The sequence below is a fragment of the Carcharodon carcharias genome, chromosome 15 (genome assembly GCF_017639515.1).
Source record: "Carcharodon carcharias isolate sCarCar2 chromosome 15, sCarCar2.pri, whole genome shotgun sequence".
Taxonomy (NCBI): Eukaryota; Metazoa; Chordata; class Chondrichthyes; order Lamniformes; family Lamnidae; genus Carcharodon; species Carcharodon carcharias.
Genome location: NC_054481.1, coordinates 109,001,427 through 109,024,525, shown reverse-complemented (window position 1 = coordinate 109,024,525; position 23,099 = coordinate 109,001,427). Strand labels below are relative to the sequence as shown.

At 39.8% G+C, this 23,099-nt stretch overlaps 1 protein-coding gene across 10 annotated transcripts in view; it reads left to right on the top strand.

Moving 5' to 3' along the window:
* Positions 1 to 12,200, top strand: part of ubr4 (ubiquitin protein ligase E3 component n-recognin 4) — a 183,920-nt gene extending 171,720 nt beyond the window's left edge. For 8 of the 10 annotated variants that reach the window (XM_041207463.1, XM_041207469.1, XM_041207467.1 and 5 more), the window contains 9 exons: positions 270 to 488; positions 2,741 to 2,854; positions 2,954 to 3,096; positions 4,351 to 4,476; positions 5,900 to 6,094; positions 6,175 to 6,399; positions 10,457 to 10,547; positions 11,115 to 11,277; positions 11,786 to 12,200. In XM_041207463.1, the coding sequence (XP_041063397.1) occupies positions 270 to 488; positions 2,741 to 2,854; positions 2,954 to 3,096; positions 4,351 to 4,476; positions 5,900 to 6,094; positions 6,175 to 6,399; positions 10,457 to 10,547; positions 11,115 to 11,277; positions 11,786 to 11,850 (1,341 nt within the window). In that variant the 3' untranslated portion in view covers positions 11,851 to 12,200. Of the gene's footprint in view, positions 1 to 269; positions 489 to 2,740; positions 2,855 to 2,953; positions 3,097 to 4,350; positions 4,477 to 5,899; positions 6,095 to 6,174; positions 6,428 to 10,456; positions 10,548 to 11,114; positions 11,278 to 11,785 lie in introns of those variants that run through there. The other 2 variants (XM_041207468.1, XR_005945414.1) reach the window with 2 other exon arrangements.
* The last annotated feature ends 10,899 nt before the right edge of the window (positions 12,201 to 23,099 follow it).

Here is a 23,099-nt window from a genome sequence, read left to right as displayed (position 1 = left end):
AAGAGGATGGAGGAGTGGAAACTCCTCAGGTTGAGCTTTACCTGAGGGAGAGAATACGTGGGGGAATAGAACCCCAGCTGATACTTACTGTACTTACTTACTGTAATTCTGCCAGGGAATGAGAGGTGTCTGACAAATGGAAAATCATTTCAGGACTGTTATGTTAATGGGGATAGCACCTGTTTCGTTGCAAACACTGGAGCCCAGGCTGTTGTTATGCCCAGTGGCATCTTGGAGTAATTTTTTTCTCTCTCACATTGTATTATCAGATGTTAATTGGAACAGACTCCATCACAAACCTACATAAACTGGAGCAGGTTTCCAGTGATGAAGGCATTGGGACCCTAGCAGAAAACCTACTGGAAGCACTGCGGGAACACCCAGAAGTCAACAGGAAAATTGAAGCAGCGCGAAAGGAGACACGAGCAGAAAAGAAACGGATGGCAATGGCTATGCGACAGAAAGCGCTGGGCACACTTGGAATGACGGTAAACATTGAATATGTTTAAAATAAAGTGCATGAGAACAGGACGTGCACGTGGGTTGCAACCACAACACCAAAATGGCCTATTTCCGTGTTGTAATTTCAATATAACTTTAGTTCTAATCCCTTTTGCCCACCCTTTATTTCTTTTTCCTTTACTTGCCTTTCCAACCTGTTCTTAAACTCTGACATGGTCTCTTCTTCAATCATTAATACTGGCCGCAAATCCCCATAATAGGCAGTTCTGAGTGAATTGCATTGTACACTCGTTATGACTTCTTCATCCTATTATATGGCGCCCAAAATTGCACACACTACTCCACTTACATTTTAACTCCATCTGCCACTTTTTTCCTGTTCCACCAATTTATCAAAGTTCTCTTAGTTTCCTTTGGTCTTTGGAATTATTTGTTGTGTTTCCTAAAGTCATCCCAGATCTAAACACTTTGGAACATTTTCAACCCTTGAGAAACTTCCCTTAACACCTACTCATTAATTCCTCCTTTCTATGCAGTTTTTAACCCAGTTTGCTACCCTTCTGCTAATTCCATACTTCAATATAGTTTTCTGCAGTAGGTTTCTTGTGCCCTGAGCTCTAAAGAAGGGTCATGCAGACTTGAAACATTCACTCTGTTTCTCTCTCCACAGATGCTGTCAGACCTGCTGGGATTTTCCAGCATTTTCTATTTTTATTTCAGATTTCCAGCATCTGCAGTATTTTCTTTTATCTCACTGTCAGAGGTGCCGTTTTTCAGATGCAATGTTAAACCAAGATCCCGCCTGACCTTCCAGATATAAAGGGCATTATGTGTAGTATATTCGTGGTGTTCTCCTGGGGTCCTGGACAATATTTATTGCTCAACCAACATCAAAATTGTTTAACTGGCCACTTATTTCATGCTATTTTGCCCATGTGTTAAAAATAATTAGCTGTGAAGTGCTTTGGGACACTTTGAGGTCATAAGTGCTGCTATACAACTGCAAGCTCTTTGGTCCTCTCTAGTACTTTGTTGACAGCTTTTTGAAAGCCCTGAACATCACATCTGCATTTCCCCATCTATCATATCTGTCACCTATTCACATAATTCATTCAGGTTTTCCAAACACATCCTCCTCTCTGAGATCTATGCTGGTTGCTTCTAATCACTTTCTCATTGTCTAAAAATTTAGCAATGTCATCATTAATTAAAGAATCCAAAATTTCCCCTGCTATGCATAACTAGCCTGCACTTAACTGGGGAATGCATATTATAGAGTTCATTCTACAGTCCTTTGACATACAGTATATAATTTCTATGGCCTCTACTTTGTCTTCCCCCATTTCTCTCAGCATCCTTAGCATTTTCCTGCCAGGTGCGTGCATTTTAATTCAACTAACTTTTCTAAAACTTTCCTTTTATTTATTAAAGATTGTTGAAAAAATGGTAGGGTCATTATAATTTGAGCAGCTTGTGTTCTGTGAGCATGCCATGAGCTCCCTCCTTAGGTATAATTTTTAATTGGTAAATTATTAGGTGCACCATAAAACAAGCTGCAATCAAGCCAACCAATCTAACTTTACCTATATTCCAAGACGTGTATATTTTTGTCCTCACCACACCAGCAATCATTTTAGCTCTCGACTTGACCTTTTGTCAAAGCGCAGTCATCTGTATTCATACATGTGTTGCTGATATTTATATAGTTATTGGATACACTTACAAGTGTTGCAGCCCACAACTCACTTTTGTTGCTGTGCTAACAACATAATTTAGCATCTTCAGAATTGCGCCAAACCTGGTCTTGTAGATGGTGAGAACAGCGTCTACTAAACTTCATCAGTTTACATCTCAATCATTCTGACTTTAAGAATAGATGATGATGATTGGGAAATGGATTATTTCTGTAGGAAGATCTAGTGTAACCAAGGTGCAACATTCACTCTGTGTGGCAATGTTTTAACATGTTTACTTTGGAAGCTGTACGGAAAGAAAGTCAAGAATAAAGTTGTTACTTGATAGAAAAAAAAAATCATTTTTAAACCATTTTGTCAAACAATAATATTTTAATTGGATCTCAGGAAAAACTGTACTGCAACTTTAAAGCTACTCCGCATTTGTTGTCTTTCATGTGAAAAAAGGCATAGTTAGAACTGACTTGCCTTGATATGATTTACATGCTGCTAAGATCAGTCTGTTAAAGGTGGTTGTATCACACAAATGGCTTATGGAAAAGCAAAGTCTTTTCATTTACATTTTACATATTCTCTTTCTACAGACTAATGAGAAGGGTCAGGTGGTCACCACAACGACATTACTGAAGCAGATGGAAGAACTTATTGAGGAACCAGGTTTGACCTGTTGCATTTGCCGTGAGGGTTATAAATTTCAGGTACGCCTACTTTGCCCAGAAAAAATTCAGTTGCTGTACGTTTTCATAGTATAGATGCCTGCTCTATAATAGAATGATCCTTATTGATCTCTGTTACAGCCAACCAAAGTGTTAGGAATTTATACCTTCACAAAGCGAGTTGCCATTGAAGAGTTTGAGAACAAACCACGGAAACAGCAGGGATACAGTACAGTCTCGCATTTCAATATTGTCCACTATGATTGTCACCTTGCTGCAGTCAGGTATTGGTAACCCTACACCTTTTGTTATTTAAATTGAGAGGTTTTGATAATGAATAGAGGGAAGCTATTTCAAATGATGAATGAGATGGTAATCGGAGGGCATAAATTTGAGGGGAAAATTTTGAAGGCCATCAACAAAAGGACAAATAGGAGAAGTTAGGACCGTTTTCTAACACAGTGGGTTGTTAGAAAATGGAATGTCTAATCACCAGTGTTGGAAGCAGAATCCATAATGATGCTCAAAAGGGTGGTGGATAATTATTTGAAAAGATTCTGAAAAAAGGACTAATTGGAATTGTTGTGGGCTGGATACTTCCGCCTTCAAGTCCCTTATAGCTGCAGCAATGTTTCTGCACTAACTTAGTGACATCACGTTTATTCCAAAAGTGCTGTGATTTTAAAAATATAAGGGATCAGAATTTTATGTTTGTGTTCTTGGGGTATTGGATCATTTGAACAGAACAAATACATGACTAATTGGGTAGGGAGGAATTATATCATTATGGCAGCACACCTTATTTTCTGTTGTTTAAATTAATAAACAGGGAAACAAGTGAGTCCCACCCCTTTCAGTTATCCTGGATTCGCTGCACCTAAGCAATCAATTCAAGAATACAATAAACTTCCAAAATGGAAGGCACTCGGTATATCATAACTCTTCCTTTTTGTGAATGAACTGTATTTTGGTTCTGTACATCACTGTAGTTGTATTTTGTAATCATTAGAAAGGCTATGTTTACAGATCTTGTTTGAAAGAAATATTCATATGAAAGGATCTGTCTATAATAGCATAGTAAATGGTTTTATTTAATCACTACCAACCAAAATGTCCATGACGTGATTCAGAGGTAGTTTGGTGTTGGATTGGACAGTTTTAGCTATCGGGTTGAATTCTCTTTAAGTTTGCCTCCTTAAAGCCATTGCTCAAGTACTTCCTGAGAACAGGCAAACCCAGATAATTATGGCTGTTTGCAAAGTCCTGAAAACAATTGTCGCTCTCTGTAAATTAGAGGCTCTGGATCAGGAAATCCTAGTATTAAATGACTGGTTTTCCTTTCTAAGATTGTTTTGCATCTGTAGCATAATGAATGGTTATACAATAAATGTAAGAGTTAATTAGATAAAATTCACAATGTTCTAATTAAGTCAATACTGTGATTTATCACTAGTTCACAGATTGGTTTTGATAATTTATGATGGTAACCTATGTAACTGCTGATGATCTGGCTGATTTTAGTGAGTTGTTCCTTTTAGGCTGGCACGTGGTCGGGAGGAGTGGGAAAGTGCTGCCTTACAAAATGCAAACACCAAGTGTAATGGATTACTTCCTGTGTGGGGTCCACATGTACCTGAATCAGCATTTGCCACATGTTTGGCAAGGTAAGAGATTTCATTTAAGGAAAGGATATAAACTGAGATCTTTCATTTTGAAATATTCCCTATAATTTAAACTGGGGGCGTGAGTAACCCAGGAACTGAATGAATAATATGGAAGTTTGCTGTTCTCACCATATTTCGGGTGAGATGTAGCAGAGTGTGATTAGGGTTGTGAAAACCATAGGAGGACATAGCAAGGCTGGCAGGATGGGCAGTCAGGCAGCAGGTGCAGTTCAGTGCAGAAAGTTGTGAAATCATATATTATGCAAAGAAAATACACGTTAAGTAGTAAGCATTTAAATAGAGAAGGTGGGCAGACAGTATTTGGTGTTACATGTACATCAGTTATTTAAAAAAGGCAGTTGGAATCCTTAGTTTATTTGGAGGCAGAGAATATAAAAGCAAAGAGCTAATGTTGAACTTTTGTTAGAGAACATTTGGAACCTATTTTGTAATTTTGGGCACCCTATTATAAAAAGGATATAAAGTAAAGAAATTTGCGGCTTAATTCACTAGGGTGTTGCCAGGGTTGCAGAGTTATGGTTACAAAGACAGTTTGAGAAGTTGGGACTTAAGTGATGCCCTGTTAAGTGCTTAGATATTGTAAATAATAGTGGACTATTTCCAGTGTTTGGTGAGAAGGTAATAAGGGAGGATAAAATTAAAATGATAACAAAAAGAATAGAAGGAAGATTAGAAAAAAACATATTAGACAGCAGAATGTGAGATCCTTTGGCTTAATTTCTTGTTGAAGCAGAGTTCATCAACTCTTTTAAAAGGCAATCAGCAATGAAGAAGAAAGAACTTGCATTTATCAAGCATCTTTCACAATTTCAGCACGTCCCAAGGAGCTTCACAACCAATTAACTACTTTTGAAAAAATCATTGCCTTGTAGGCAAACAAAAGAGGCTGCCAATTTCCGCACAGCAAAGTCCCACAAACAGCAATAAGATATGTTTCCAGTTAATCTGGCTTGGTGATTGCTGAGGGATAATATTTTGGAGAACTTCCTTGGTCTTCAAATAATGCAGTGTGAGATCTCTTACATCTACCTGAATTGGTAGGCAGGGCTCAGTTTTAAGGTCTCATCTGAAAGACAAACTCTCCAACAATGCAGTAATTTGTTAGTACTTCACTGATGTGTCAGCCTTGGTTATGTGCTCAAATCCACAGGGTGAGACTTGAATACTTAATATTATGACTTAGTCAAGAGTGCTACCACTGAGTCAAGCTGGCACTTGGGGGAATATTAAAAGTATGAGGAATGAACAGGATGTTGGGATTAGACAAGGTGGCCCAGAGAAAAACAAGCACAGACTTGAGCCAAATGGCTTGTTTCTGTGTTGTAACATTCTGAGCTGCATTCAGATGTTTGGTAGCTAAGTTCTTTGGTGATATATTAGATGACCTTGTTTCCAATTTCAGGCATAATACATACTTGCAAGAGTGCACAGGCCAACGTGAACCCACCTACCAGCTAAACGTTCATGATATTAAGCTACTCTTCCTGCGCTTTGCAATGGAGCAATCATTCAGTGTTGATACTGGTGGAGGAGGCAGAGAAAGTAACATCCATCTCATCCCATACATAATGCATACAGTCCTCTATGTTCTTAATACGTAAGTACAGTAAATTCCTCATTGAATTGTAACTGTTTTATGAACTGTATGGACATTGATGTTACTCAATCATATCACAGGACCCGGGCAACATCCCGAGAGGAGAAGAACCTACAGAGTTTCTTGGAACAGCCAAAAGAGAAATGGGTTGAAAATGCTTACGAGGTTGATGGAGCACACTATTTCACAGTCCTGGCTTTGCACATCTTCCCACCTGAGAAATGGAAAGCCACCCGTCTTGACTTTCTAAAACGTCTTTTGGTCACCACCCAAGCAAGGAAAGCATCACCAAGCGGCTCCAACAAGTAAGAAAATCAACAGAGAGGCAGAAAAGTCAGTACTTTCATGAATAGCAAATGTATTAGTATGAGAATATTTACTATAGACATCAAATCAAATCAGGAAAGTGTGACCTGAGAGAACTTCTCAAGCGTACATTATTATAATCAAAAAGTGATATTTTCTTCTTGAGTTTGAACTCCACATACACTTCGGAATCATCAACATTGCCTTAAGGAAAATAACGTGAGCACTGGCTCCTTAAAGGCAACATGATCATTGGTCTGAGGTAATAGCAGGCTAATTTTGATTCCAATGGCATTCGGTAATTTTGCACATTGCTAATTTTTGAGTCTTTTCCAATCCATTGGACTGTAGAGAGAATGTTTTTCAAGTTACTTTTCATGTAAGCATATTTCCTGGTCCGTTGTCTCAATATCATGTAGCTGTGGCACTGATACAGAATTGAGCCCAATGGAATTCAGTCCAGCATTGGATCAAGAGGGAAGTTGGGGTACTTCAAAGCCTCTTTCTGGTTAACTGTCCAATCAAAGCCTCTCCCCAGTAAAAAAACCCTCCCATTGAAGCTGTTCCCCCCAGAAAATGAATTGTCCCAACAGAGCCATTCCCCCAGAAAACAAATTTGCCTATTAAAGCCCATCTAGTAAATGAACTGTCCCAACTATGTCAATTTCTTGACTGCTTTGAGCTATCATCATTGCATCAAATTATATCTTGAAATCGCAAGTGTCATCCATTTTGTTACTTTCCTCATTTATTTTAAACAATAAACATTTTCTGTATATTAAACCTACTTTTCACTAAATTTTATTTGTATCCTCTGGCCTTTGCTGTTTGGTATACTTGGAAATAATACAGATTTATCTGATCTGTACTTATATGTTGAAATCATATAATTGAAACTTGCAGCTGTTTGGCCCATTGTGCCTATGCTGGTTCTTTGAAAGAGCTGTTGTACTTAGTATCACACTCTAGCTTTTTGTCCGCAACACTGCATTCTTCATCCTCAAGTACCTGTCCAATTCCCGTTTAAAATGATATATGGAATCAGCTTCCACAAGCTTTTATGATAGTGTTCCAGATCCCGGAAAAGAAATTTCTCATCATCTCCCATCTAAATCTCTGCCAGTGATTTTAAATGTAGTACATCTAGTTGTTGATCCACTTGCCAGAGGAATGGGTTTTCTCTATCAAAACTTATCATTATCTTGAAAACCTCTGTTAGGTCAGCTCTTAACCTTTTTCCAAGGAGAACTGTGTGAAACTCTTCTAACCTCTCCTCATAACTGAAATCCCACATTCCTGCTAACATCCTGGTTAACCACCTTTGTACTCTTTTAAAGGCTTTCCTTAAGCGTGGTGTCCAGAATGATTCACAATATTCTGCTGAGTTGACACCAATGATTTCTGAAATTCTAGCATGATCTCTTTGCTTTTATATCCTTTTCCAATATTTATATTCCCAAGTAACCCATATTTTTAACCAATTTATCAACTTTCCCTATAAGGATTTGCATATGTGACACAAGTAATGAACCCAAAACTGGCCCCTGGGGACCACCACTGCAAATCATCTGCCAGCCTGAAACCTATCCATCCACCAGCACCTTCTGCTTTCTGTCACTGCCAAATTCATATCTATACCACCGCTTTTCCCTAAATACCATGGGTTTCCATCATCTTAATAGTGTTACCTTTTATCAGATGCCTTCTGGAAGTCCTTGATACAACACCTGCTGCACTATCTTGATCAACCTTCACTGATGCCTTCAAAAAGTCCAACCAAGTTAGTCAGACACAAATTACCTTTAACAAACCCCTGAGACTCTCTCTATTTACTTATGTCTTTCCAAATAAAAGCCTGTTTTATCCCTGATAATGTTTTTCAATAACTTCCCCCATCATCAAGGTTAGGCTGATTGGCCTGTAGTTTTCCTGGTTGATCCCTCTTCCCATTCTTGAATAGTGCTATAATGTTAGCAGCCCTCCAGTTCTCTGATACTACTCCTGTATCCAATGAGGATTAAAAGTTTGCTACCAAGACCTCTACTATTTATTTCAGCAACATAAGATGCATTCCATGCAATTTACCAATTTTCAATAATGCTAACCTTTTTAATATGCCTTCTCTATTTCTATCTGTCCATAACTTCCTCTTTTAGTGTAACCTTCACATCATTCACTTCCTTTGTGAAGATAGGTGCAAGGTATTCATTTAATTCTTTAGCCATGTTCAGGTAAATTAGGTCCTTTGTCTTTGCAGTACCTAATAAATAGCATAGATGAATTTACTAGTGTCCTAACTCATGCTTGGACAAGAAGATTGCTGCTTTGAACAGGAACCAGCTGCATGGATGAACCTTCCACTTCAAGTAGTATTGATCCGTTGAACATGGACCTGCTTGATAGTTGAAGGCCAGGCTCTTGTCAACCTTGACAGTTTGTAGGAAAACCCATTACTAAACAGCTGTTAAGAAATTGGCTGGTGAGCATAACTTGCTCCATTCAAGACGTTCTAGGATAAAAGAACATATTAGAAACATGAAAGCTTCTTGGGCTGATGTGAAGGGTTCCTTTGAAGTTATTTGAAATGCTGCAATCTTTCATTAAACATTATTGCTTTGGTAGGTGAAAGCATTAGATGTTTTGATATGGCTGCGTGCAAGCTAGCCTGAAGAAATAGGACCGTAGAAATCTTAACACTTGCATATATACTAGTTTCATAAATTTCCCAACTAACAGAAGTTAGCTTCACATACCTATCTTTGTGTTCTTTGTGAAGAAGCATGGCTGGAATTTGTGTTTTATAATTTCAGTACTGAATAGAAGATAATGAACTTACATTTATATAGCACCTTCAACATCCTCAGTTTGCCAGAAGATGTTTTATAACCAGTGAATTACTTTTGAAGTATAATCATTGCATTGTAGGCAAACTGTACAGCCAATTTGCACACAACGAAGTCCCACAAATAGCTGTCAGATAAATGACCGGTTAATCTGTTTTGGCAACAGTGGTTGAAGGATAGTTATTGGCCAGAACACCAAGAGAACTTCCTCCTCCTCTTTGACTAATGCCAAGGGCCTCACTTTAATGTTATCAAAACCTTTACAGTATTCCCTGAAGATTTCACTGCAGTGTTAGCCTATATAGTCAGAGAATCCTACAGCACGAAAGAAGGCCATTCAGACAATTGGGTCTATGTCAGCTTTTTGAAAAAAGTATCCAATTATTCCCACTCCTGTGTCTTTCCCAATAACCCTACAATTTTTTTCCCTTCATGTATTTCTCAAATTCTCTGAATTTGCTTCTATTGCCCTTTCAGGCAGTGTATTCCAGACCACCATAACTCACTGGAGAAACTTCTAATTTCCCCCTGGAATTTTTGCCAATTATCTTGAGTCTGTGGCTTCTGGTTACTGATCCTCCTTCCATTGGAAACAATTTCTCCCTATCTACTCGAGCAAAATCCCTCATTACTTTGAAAACATGGAAGGAGAGAAATTCCAGCTTTTCTCTCCATAGAACTGAAGCCCCTCTAATTTCCTTGATTTTGTATTCTAAGTCTCAGTATATAAAGTCATGTATTCAGTATGCTTTTGTAACGGCCTTTTTTATGTGTTGACATCCTGGAATGAGTCTTGAACCCTATGAACTTCTGATTTGAGGCCAAGAATGCTGCCACTGAGCTAAATTCTCGTTTAGTTTTATTACTGTAATACTTCTATACTCTTTTGGTTATTTGTTAACTGCTTGCTTCTCAGAGCAATGCAGCGAAAATTTGGTTGAGGCCAATAGTGTAGCAAGGGGAAAGGTTGCTACCTACACAAATATTATTAAATGGACAGTGCCATTTTCCACTGTGCAGTTAGGGTAGTTATTAATACTGTGTAATAAACATGTTCCAAACAGTAAGGAAAACTGCATGTACCAATGTTAAACAATATTTTGGGTAACCATTCTACCCTTCTGTCTCCTAAGTACTATAAATTGAAATAGCATTTTAGAGTTGTTTGCAGAACATTCTAAGTCACTTTGATGAAATGTCTTGATATTTTCAGATTGTCTGACAAGTCCGTGAAGGAATACTCTGTGTACCGTCCTGTGCTGCTCTGCTGGGGATTAGTGGATCTTATGTATGGAATATTTAAGGTATGCTGTATGTTTAGGGAGGCACCAGGCACATTTGCCCTGGCCTGCTTTGGGAGGCACCGGGCACATTTGCCCTGGCCTGTTGTGGGAGGCACCAGGCACATTTGCCCTGACCTGTTGTGGAAGGCACCAGGCTTACTTGCCCTGGCCTGTTTCTGCAATGATTGATCACCATATCTGCTCTGTTGAACTCAGTGATTTATCTAACTGAGCCATGATTATTTAAAATAATCCATTTTCCTAAACAATAACACAGAAGTTGAGATTGAAGCAAAATTAGTTTCCACAGTTTTAGCTCGAAACTGAAAATGCAATAGAGGAGACAATCGTTTATGTTGGTGTGATACCAGGTTTGAGTTGAATGGTAGCGGTTGGGATGAATTATTCTGAGAGTTAGTTGATTTAACGCTGTGAATGCTCATGCATTTTACATCTAATGCCACTTTATTCCTCAAAAAACTGTTAAGATTTCTGTGTATTCTGCTTCATCATAAACAAGCTATATTATTCACATTTACTGTATTATACAGTTTTGTTCTGAAGTCTTTTTCTACTTTGCCACTACAGAAGGTTCCTACAAGTAACACAGAGGGTGGCTGGTCCTACTCTCTTGCCGAATACATCCGACACAATGATATGCCAATCTATGAGGCAACAGACAGGTCTCTCAAAACTTTCCAGGATGAATTTATGCCTGCTGAGTCATTTGCTGAATTTCTAGATGTTGCAGGTTAGTATTTAAATAAGTTTTGTCCATTCATTTCCCTTCTCCACCCCAGTATAAAACAACAGCATTCCTTTCTCACAAAGCAACCAGGGCTCTAATTAGGTAGAAATACTAAGCCCTCAAATGCACCTTCTGACTGAGACATTTTTCATGAAAATTGTCCTCCACTGTTGTTGCATACTAGCAACAGGACCTTCATTGTTCTTTTGGATCATGGACATCAGAGGATTGCAAATTTGAATCTCAGGCTTCACTTCCACGTTCTCTGTCTGGATGAGATTTTGAATAGAATACTATGTTCCAGTCAGGTGGTGCAACTCAACAACAATAAGTATTGTAACTGAAAGATTAGGTCTGTCTGTCCCTCGGTGTTAGGGGAGAAGTTTTATCACATTTCCCCCAAAAAATCTCCAAGCGCTTTTGAATGACTTTTAGTTGTGGTGGTGTGTTGTTTAGGCAAAATCCCACAATAGCCACTTAATCAATGACTCTTTTGTGTTCACTTTTTCAGGTCTCTTAACAGAAGTTGAAGATCCTGACAACTTCCTGAAAGATCTTCTTAACTCTGTCCCCTAAGATGTTCCAAATTCATCTGCTCAAAAACAAAGTCAATATTTAACTGTACTTTTAGAAATACTGCATTTGCATTTTCACTCTTCCAAAGCAGTTGGAATTATTTTCTGCCTCAGTTCAGCAGCAACAGCTTCTTTCTATGTGTGAGCATTCTGGATTTAAGATTTTAACGTACATGTGTACAGAGGAATAATACTGGAATTGTCATTTAACCTGACTGCATGGAGTACATTTGGTTTAATTTCCTACTTTGTTCTTGTATTCAGTACTTCACGGTAACATGTCGCGTATTTAAATGTTGTGCTAAAGCTCTAGTTCACTATTACATCCAATAAAGTTAAATCATGATCCTTCTCAATGCCAATCTACATTTGATTCAACATTGAAAACCAGACTAAACTTGTCCAGCTCCAGCTCACATTAGGCCTTGTGTAGAATTATTTGCATGTTGCACACTAAGTGTCAAAGCTACTTTTCACAAGCCCAATAAACAAAAATCTTCAATTGAAAAATATTGAAATCGATATTAAGCACTGAGATATAAATGCCTGAGGTAGTAACCTTCACTAAAAGTGGTTGGTGCGAATGGATGGATTCATTTAAAACAAAGGTTAGGAGGAGCCTGGGAGAACCTACTACTCAGCCATCCAAGTTTCAACATGGGAACTAAGCTGTAACAATATAACTTAACGTATCCTCTTACTTGCTCCATACTTGAGCTTTTCATGATAGTCGATCTTAAAATCTAACTGGGGAAGATGGCTCTACTTTTAACTTTGGCTAAAGTTAGTGAACTCCATGTTTCAGCTATGACAGAATGAGGATGGAGGTGCAGCTAAATATAACTTGCACTAATGTGCTCTGATGAAAGGTCACCAACCTGAAATTTTAATTCTGTTTCCCTCTCCACAGATGCTGCCTGACCTGCTGAGTATTTCCAGTGTTTTCTATTTTAAATTTGATTAAGATTGAGTCTGAGGCTCACCCACCATTAAAAGATTCCATCATGATCTTATCCAATACCAAGCCGCAACAAATTGCTGGATATCTAATAGTATCCATCTCAAATTCCAATTGTAGGTGTCCTACAAAACCAACATTTATCAAAAAGCTGATGGCTGCCGGAATTGTGCTGTACTCTAGGAAGAAAGGGTCGTGTATACGGGGTTTCTGCAGTCTCCACTGCTTAGTGAACTCATTTGTGCAATTGCACTTTGTACGTTACACAATGGATGCTATAACACGGAAGTATTAATAGATCATTTGCCTCATATATTCCCTTTGAATTATTATTTACAAAAGTGAAATGAAATAAGAACTTCAACAACAACTTTTTGTTCTATATAGAGCAAAACATCCCAAAGCACTTAACGAGAGCAACATCAGTAAAAACATTTTTGATACTGAGCCACAGAAGGAGATGTCAGGACAGATGACCTAAAGCTTGATCAAAGAAATAGATTTTAAGAACGGTAGAGAGTTTTAAAGAGGGAATTCCAGAGCTTAGGACCAAGACAGCTAGAGGTATGGTCGCCACTGGTGCATGATTAGAATCCAGGATCTGCACGAGGCCAGAATTGGAGGAACAAAGAGACTCAAAGGGCCTATAGGGCCGTAGGAGGTTGCACAGATAGAGAGGGGTGAGGCCATAAGGGATTTGAAAACAAGAATGAGGGTTTTAAAGTTAAAACATTGTCAGATCAGGATCCAGTGTAGGTCAGTAAGTGCACGGTGATGGGTGAAAGACTTTCAGAGTGAGTTGAAGTATGGGCAGCAGAGTTCTTGATGAGCACAAGTTTATGTAGAATGGAAAATGGAACCCTGTCAGGAGGGCATTGGTAAAGTCAAGCAGAGGCAGGTTCAGATGTAATGGACATACAAGTAGACAGTCTTGGTGACGGGGCAAATATATGGTCCGAAGCACATCCCAAGGTCAAACACAACACCAAGGTTGTGGCTTGGCTTCATGCAGTTGCCAGGGATAAAAATGGTGGTCAGAGAGCAGAATTTATGGTAAAGACCAAAGACAATGACTTCAGTTTTCCCAGAGTTTAGTTGGAGGAAATGTCTGTTCATCCAATATTAAATGTCAGACAAGCATTGTGACAAAGTGAGATAGGTGTAGGGGTCGAGAGAGGTGGTGCTGAGCATTGTCAGCGTACAGCTGGGACCTGATGTATTTTTGGATGTTATCATCAAAAGGTAGCATGTATATAAGGAATAGAAAGGGGCCAAGGATAGATCGTTGTGGACTTCAGAGGTGACTTGACAGGAGTGGAAAGAGAAGCCACTGCAAGTGATTTTCTGCCTACAATTAGACAAGAAGAGAACCAAGTTAGGGTAGTTCTACTCATTTGGACGATAGAGCAGAGAGGTTGGAGAAGGATGCAAATAGGTCAAGCAGAATGAAGGGGAAAGTTTATCACGGTCACAAAGAACGTAATTTGTGACTTTGAAGAGGGCTGTTTCAGTGCTGTGGTAAGGCTAGAAACCTGACTGAAGGAATTCAAACACGGAATTGTAGAAAAGATGGGCCTGGACTTGGGAGGCAACAATCCTTTTAGAGACAAAAGGGAGTTGGAGGTGGGGTGATAGTTTGCAAGGACAGAAGTCAAGATGACTTTTTTGAGCACAGGAGTGATGACGCCACATTTGAAGGGGTGAGGGTGGAAACAGTCCTGAGGAGAGGGAACCATTAAAAATATCAGCTAACCAAAGAGCCTAGCAAGGGAGGTAGGGTGGTAAGAAAAGGACCGAGGGAGCAGGAGGTGGGTCTCATGGACAAGATGAGGTCAGAGAGAACAAAGCAGGAAGAAACTGATGAAAAAGTACAAATTAGGAATTGGTGAAACCCTGCAAGTTGGTAAGTTCCAGTATCAAGGGAAATTGTAACATCTGAACCAGCTTCAGGGCATAAAAAAAATCAAGCAGCAAAACAGTGGAGTTAGAAGTGAAGTCTGTCCCAAGTCTTTAATTCAGTGAATAGAAGCAATGTTGCTTCTGCCCAAATTACAGGCAACTTAAGACCTTTAACCAGCATGTTTGAAATTACAATTAATGCACCTATTTAATCCTTGTTGCCTTTTTTGACCAATAAAACTTTGTGTTAAATGTATACGTTTTAAGTTTGGGGACTGCACATGAATTTATCTAAGACAAATTTCTGTGTCTTACCAACTAGGCATGGCTTAGACACAGTAACCAAATTCTATTGCTTAAATTTAAACAGCAGGGAAAGACCTACAGCTAGGTATGGTGTATTTGGTATGCAAAGAAGGCAAGGAGTCATCCTCTAAATTAAGGTTGTACGTCATGTACTGGAAAGCCTCTGTTCAGACTAGTCTGTGGGGTGCAAGTGCTGGGGTGTTTTGTCATCTCAATTTTTGGTAATTGTTATTGCTTCTATAACAAAAGGTGGAGTCTATTCACTTTTCAATGTTTTCAAAAAGCTTTAGAGCAATCTGATACAAAATGTTTCCACACCCTGTTACTCTGTCTATTATTCCTTTTATGTTATCTTCACCAAAGGGAGTGGTTACTACCCAAATAATCTCTTTGCACGAAAGGTGTGTCAGTTATGTTTGGTTGCATAGCTTGTCTTAATCATACGATTTAAAACATAACTTAATAATTGCAATTACACAAAAGGGTGCTTTTCATTCATCCACAAGATTTGGGTATCACTGGCAGGACCAGCAGTTATTGCCCATCCCTAATTAGCCTTGAAAAAGTGGCAGTGAGCTGCCTTCTTGAATTGTTGCCATCTGTGTAGTGAAGGTACGCCCACATTACTGTTAGGTAGGGAGTTCCAGGATTCTGCAGGTAGGGAGAACCAAGAATTGATGAAGGAACAGCGATATAGTTCCAAGTCTAGATGGGGTGGCTTTGAGGTGGTGGCTCCTTGCGTGTACTACCCTTGTAGTTTGTGGGTTTGGGAGATGCTATTGAAGAAACCTTGGGAAGTTGCTGCAGTGCATTTGTAGATCATGCACACTGCAGACATGGTGTGCTGGTGGTAAAGCAAGTGAATGGTGCCAATTAAGCAGACTGCTTTTCCTAGATGGTATTGAGTCTTGATTATGGCATATTCCTGGAGCTACATTCATTCAGGCAAGTGGAAAGTATTCCACTACACTCCTGACTTGCATCGTGTAGATGGTGAGAGGCTTCTGGGAGTCAGGAGGTGAGTCACTCACCACAAAATACCCAACCTTTGATCAGCTGTTGTAGCCACAGCATTTATGTGACTGGTTTATTTAAGTTTCTGAGCAATGTTGATGGATTCAACAATGTCATTGAATGTCATGGGGAGGTGTTGGAGATAGTTATTACCTGCCACTTGTGTGGTGCAAATCTTATTTGCCAAAATAGTACACAAGTCTGAATGTTATCCAGGTCTTACTGCATGTGGGCACAGGCTGCTTCATTATACATACCAATCACTGACCTTATGCTGGAGCAAAAGTTATCAGTGAAGGTGGTTGAAGTGAGGATACTGCCCTGAGGAACTCCAGCAGTAATGTGCAGAGCAGGGGTGAGAGTGGCTAAAGACAAAAAGGTCTGAAATATTTTGTGACAAGGAATCATGTAATAGTACGTTTTATGATCTGTAGTGAAATGCAAATGCTTCTAAGCCACTTCAAATGGGTGGAATTATTAGACTTCAGGTGCGTAGAAACACTAATTTTCACTTTGTTTACCTTCTATTACCTTCAAGACTATGGACCAATGCATTTGTATAAAATAATCAAAGTGACTTCAGCATTCAATGTAGTTAGTGCATACTAACAACAGAACATCATCTTGCTGGATTATGTACATGCAAAGTGCAATGCAAACTATTTTCCAATGTGACATAATTTTTACTCACCACCACCTTCTCAAGGGCAGTTAGAGATGGGCAATAAAGGCGGGCCTTGCCAGCAATGCCCACATCTCAAATGAATATGTAATCTAAAAAAAAACTCCTGAAAATTAATGTGACCCCAGCAAAAATAAAGCAGCACAGTAACCGTGTTTTATTATTAAAGTTCGTATCATAGATCAAAATATAAATATACATCACATAAATATTAAGACCTATTTTTAAAGTACTTTGTAAAAATTTTGTCATTTTATGTAATCATGTAGACTTCAGCCAAGTTCTCCATGTTCCATGGTAACAGAAGACTCAGTGAAGGATCTCTCCCCCACACACTCAGCAGGCCCTCTAACCCTCTCCTCCCGCAATCTGCAGCCCCTCTTCCCAAACCCTTTCCCCTTCACTCACTCATGGCTTCCCTCCCCACCCAGACACATTCACTCATCACCTCCCTTACCTACCCAGAGACACTCAATCATCTTTCTCCACCCTGGGCCTAGATTTCTCCACCTTGTCCATGCTTGGTTCCTTGTCACTGTCATCTCCCCTGCCAGTGGATGGTTGCAGCTCTTCCTCAGTTGGCACCACTGCTGGGGATCCACACAGTGGGGAAGGAGATCAAACCCCGGGCGCTCAAATCTAAGTGGTCCAGAGAGCACAGCCTCTTCCATCTCTGGGCACTTCCAGTTTTTCTTTTAAAAGCTGGCTGGAAATCCAGAGGGTGCACGAAGGGCAAGAGCAGCAGTTACTGCTGGGAGCAACTGTCAATGAAACTAACAGCTCGATTTTATTTTTAAAAGTTGGTCTGAACATCAGAAGCAAGGAGTCAAATAACAGATTTCTGAAACCCCAATGTCGGAAATCTGCCTTTCGGTGGAAATTTCTCATTCCTGGTACAGAGGTTGAGATGATTGGTCTCCCAACAACCCCAGTCGGCTTCCTTTGTGCTAGGTATGGTCCAGCCATTGGAGAGTTTTCTGCATAAGTCCCATTGATTTCAGTTTAATTTAGCCTCAATGATGCCACACTCAGTCAAAAGCTGCCTTGATGTCAAGGACAGTCACTCTTACCTCACCACTAGAATCCTCCTCTTTTGTACGTTTGATCCAAGCCTGCAATAAATGTTCCTGATGGAACCCAAATTGACCACGGTGAGTAGGTTACCGGTGAATAAGTCTTACTTGATAGCACTGTTGATATCTTCCATCACTTTGCTGATGCTTGAGAGTAGACTGATGGGGCAATAATTAGATTTGTCTGGCATTTCATGAAAAGGACATACTAGGACAATTTTCTACTTTTGTTGGGTAGATGCCAGTGCAATAAACTGGAGCAGCCTGGCAAGAGAGACTGCTATTTCTGGAGTACAACAGCTGAGATGTGGTTGTACCCCATAGCCTTTGGTGTATCCAGTGCATTCAGCTGTTTCTTGATATCACATGGAGTGGATTGAATTGGCTGAAGACTGGCTTGTGATGGTGGGGATCTCAGGAGTAGGCCAGGACAGATCTCTCTCACAGCACTTTAGGCTGAATGTGGATGCAAAAATGCTTTAGTCTGGTCTTTTGTATTTGTGCTAGGCTCCACCTTCAATGAGGTTGGGGATGTTCATCAAGCCTCCTCTTGCAATTAGCTGTTTAATTATCCACACCATTGACAACTGGATGTGACAGGACTGCTAAACATTGATCTGTTGGTTGTGGGATGGTTTAAATCTGCCAATGGCACACTGCTTCCATTGTTCAGCATATATGTTGTCCTGTGTTGTAGCTTCCCCAGGTTGGCACCTCATTTTTAGGTACACTTGGTACTATTCCTGGCATGCTATTCATTGAACCAGGTTTGCTTTTCTGGCTTGATGGTAATAGAGTTATATTCCAGACCTTCTGATGGAATACAATTCTACTTCATGGATGCCCCGCTTTGAGTTGCTGGAATCTAGCAGCTGCTGTTCTGCATCTAGGCTATGTAGCCACACAACCTAATCGAAAGTGTCCAATCTTCCAATATTGTCATGGGTAGATGCCTCTGCAACAGGTAGACTGGTGAAGATTAGCTCAAGGAGGTTTTTCCCCTCAGGTTAGTTTTCTCTCCACCTGCTGCAAGTCCAGCTTGGCATCTTTTCAGGACTCAGACAGCTCAATCAGTGCTGCTGTTAAGCCATTCTTGGGAATGGATGCCAAAGTCCCCCACCCCCAGAGTACATTCTGTGCCTTTGCTACCCTCAGTGTTTCTTCTGAATGGTGCTCAACATGGAGGAGTGCTGATTCATCAGCTGAGGTAGGGTGATGGGCAGTAATCAGCAGGTGATGAAGGAGGCTGGAACATTGACTGAAAGGTATAATTTCCGAGAGTATGGTTATATCAGGCTGTTGCTTGACTAGTCCATAAAACAGCTCTCTCAATTTTGGCATATGTTCTCTGATATTAGTGAGGAAGACTTTGCAGGATCAGCTGGGCTGGGTGTGCCTTTTCATGTGTGAATCCAGTACTTGGGTCTAGAGGTCATGTTTTTCCCATTGGTTTGACTGAATCAAACATTTTAATTTATTCGCCTTTTTAGTCGACTGGATGGATATTTGGTAGGTCACCAAGAGGCAAGTCCTCTATCCCACCAATTGCTCATTTTCTCCTTGGGCATGTGACATCAAGGTATAATGCATACATAATGTTGAGAGGCAGTGGCATAGTAGTATTGTCACTGGACTAGTATTCCAGAGACCTGGGTTTGAATCTCACCATGGCAGATGGTGAAATTTGAATTCAATAAAAAAAATCTAATATTAAAGGTCTGATGATGATCATGAAACCATTGTCAATTGTTATAAGAACCCATTTGGTTCACTAATGTCCTTTAGGGAAGGAAACCTGCTGTCCTTACTGGTCTGGTCTACATGTGACTCCAGACCCACAACAACGTGGTTGATTCTTAAAAATGCCCTCTGAACAACGGCAATTAGGGATGGGCATTAAATGCTGGTCTCACCAGCAGTGCCCACATCCCATAAACAAATATTTTTTTTAAAAAAGGCAACCCGGAAAATTAGCAAAATCTGGCCAACACCTTTAGAACACTGACAGCTCAAAAAAAGCAACATGAAAAAGTTGTCATTTGGTTGTACAGAACTTGAGTGTTGCTGAAAAAAGAGACATTCTATCGCAGCTTTTCATCTTGCGCTCATCAGGACAGCTACACAAGATAAACCAACAGAAAGGGGACGACAATTTATTCCGCATGAGAAGAGAATGCTGGTTGGTTAGCAAGTGGACTCCGGTTGAAGCGTTGCCATGGCGAATGCAGCAGAGAACTGCCAAGCTTTTCTTTCAGATTCAAACCAGGCAGGCCTCTACCAGTCAGAGTCCACGTCCCAACCAATCAACACATTCTTCTCTGCAGTATAAATTGTTGTCTCCTTACTTTTGGTTTATTTTGCGTAGCTGTTCTGATGAGTGTAAGACAAAAAGTTTTGATAGTATGCCTCTTGAAAAGAAATTCATTCCACAGGTTTCCTCTTAGAGGAAAACAAACACAAATAAATGAAAACTCCCTCTCTAAAGGAAAAAATTCAAATGTTTAAGGAGCATTTGTGAATTTAGTTTTTAAAAAAGGAGGAACAAAGTGACAGCTGCATATGCAACAGATCAATCTACAACTTATTCAAAAGTTAATTGTTATTTTCTTACCTACCTCAGTTTACTAAAAGCATTCTACTTCATCCAAAGTTAATTCACAATGATTTTTCACCCTCCCATCTAATTCACTCTTCGTAATCAAATCAACCTGACACCTAGTCAAGATTGTATTCCTCTTCCCACTTCCAGTTATTGGTGGTGTTCTATGCTAATCCCATCCTAAAAAGCAAAATCTAGCTTCTCCTTTCTATCTCCCCAAAGAATTGGCACAAAACCATCTCTCCTTCATCATACAGTCGCTCTGTTCGTTGTTGATTTTTTTTCTTTACTATCTTCCTCTCTCCCCATATGACCCCTTGTCATGCATTCTTCCCACCTGACTGTATCCAGGTATTTTGCTTTTGATGCTTTTCTTGAATTCTCTCATTCCATTTCCTCCCTTTACATATTTTTCCTCCCTCGCTCACCCACCACCTTTATTTGAGTCCAGTGTTAAATACATCAGGAAGGTCCCACACCCCTTCACGTGATCTGAGCACTACTGGCCCTGACTTTCACCTCTCTGTCCAATAAATGGTAACTCCTGTTTCATATGAGTTACCATCTCTAGTATACACAGAATGCAATTTTGGGGCTGTTGTAAGGTCCAGAAGATTAGGACCTGTCTAGTGCATTGACTTGGGAAGAGCAAGACAGGGGTGAGCTATCCATAATACTGTTAACATGTAATGCTAATGGTTATGTATGCTATACCGAGGAGTATTAGATAGATTAATGTGTTGTCAAAACCTTTGCCAATATTTAAATCCTAACTCATGGGCCAGCCAAGTCTGAAGAAGTCGTGTTGCAATTCTGCTTATTCACCACCCCTCTACATAACAGTAACAACTTTCCTCAGATCAGATCAAATATCACAATTGTTTGGCCCTTTTTGGAGCCAAACTAGTGAGACCTATAAGAAACCAAGCACATAGTGTACATCGAGAATGAGAAAAAAACATTTGACCATTGAAGCTCCTTTTAGGAGCGTAGGACTTGGACGCATGCCTGACGTCATCGCACATCATTTTACATGTCAGCGTGTTGGGCCCAACATGCTGACTGGAAGATTCAGTCCTTACTTTCATACCTATCTTGATGTCATCAGCAAATTTAGCTACCATACATTTGGTCCCTTCATCCAAGTCATCAATATAGATTGTAAATAGTGAGGACCCAGCACGGATCCCTATGGCACTCCACTGGTTATAGCTTGCAAACCTGAAAAAGACCCAATTATTCCTACTCTCTGCTTTCTGTTAGCTAACCAATTCTTCATCCATGTTAATACGTTACTCCCTTACACCATGTAGTTTTATTGCATGGTAACAGTGAAATTTGATCAATGCACTGTAAAGCTTTATTTTTAATCTAACCTCTGCTTAGTTGTTTATATTTGACTTCGTAGCCTACTGTTCAGGCTCTTTCCAATGCCCAGACACCATCTAGACGTTGAAACTAACAAGTCACCTATTCCTCCCAGATGCCTTTGAGTCTACCTGTTCTAATTCTATTTCGCTATTTATAATTAGGTTACACATTTTATTCCCTCAATGTGCAGTACTTTACACCTGTCAGTAAATTAAATTTTGCCATATTTGTCTCCCCAGTTGCATTAACTGAGTTCTGCTGCAAATGTTTAACTGTGCTCTCTGTCTCTACTGGTCTCTCTAGTTTAGTGTTACTTGTAGATTTGTAGGTTTCCGTTTAGGTGGATAGAAACAATAGATGTCCAAGTACCAGACCAGCTAGACTCAATATCTCCCCTCAGTGCAACAATGCAATGTAGAAAATGGAAATCTCTGTTGTTAGCAGGGAACATTGCAGTATGTGAGTGTGGGTCACATAGGCCTACAATATTGAAATCCCTGACACCTTGCATCAAGTGGTGCTTCATGCCAGCAAAGTAGCCTTATAATTTCTGACCTTAATTATGCCACAAGTATTCTCCATCAATTTAATCCTTTCGTTATATACAGGTCCGTGTTACAAGAAAGAGTAGTGATTGGGGGTAAGAGAGAAACTGACAGATAGGAAGAAGACTGGACATGGGGTTAGAATGTGGGAGGGTGGTTTTTCTGGTGACTTTTGTCCATTGAAAATGCAAATGTCACTTTTTAGCCCCTTTTTTGGTTAAAGATTTGTCAATTGTGGAGGAAACAAATGCGTAAAAGGACATCACTTTTAACATAAAAATTAAACTTTTTCGGGAGCATGCCCCTTGCCCCCTTGAGAGCTACCACTAGAATCACAATCAGAGAAGCAGGCCATTAGGCACATCTTGCCCATGACAGCTCTTTGAAAGAATTCTACAATTAGTCCTGTTCCCTTGTTCTTACCCCATAGAGCGTAAAGTGTTCTCCCTTCAATTATTCAATCCTCTTTTGAAAGTTATTCTAGAATTCGCTGATACTGTCCTGCAGGCAGTGCTTTCCAGACCATAGCATCTCAATGCTGAAAAGTATTTTTCCTCATGGTCCCTTTGATTCTTCTGTTGATTACCTTTAAGCCGTGTCCTCTGGTTACTGAGCTTTCTGCCTTTGAAAATAGTTTTTCCTCATTTACTCTCTTGAAATCCTTCATGGTTTTAAACATCTCTATCACATTTCCCCTTAGCCTTCTTTGGTCAAAGGAGCACCACACCAATTTCTCTCATCCCTCCAATAACTGAAGTATTTCATCCCTGGTACAAGTCTCTTAGATCTCCTCTGCACCCTTT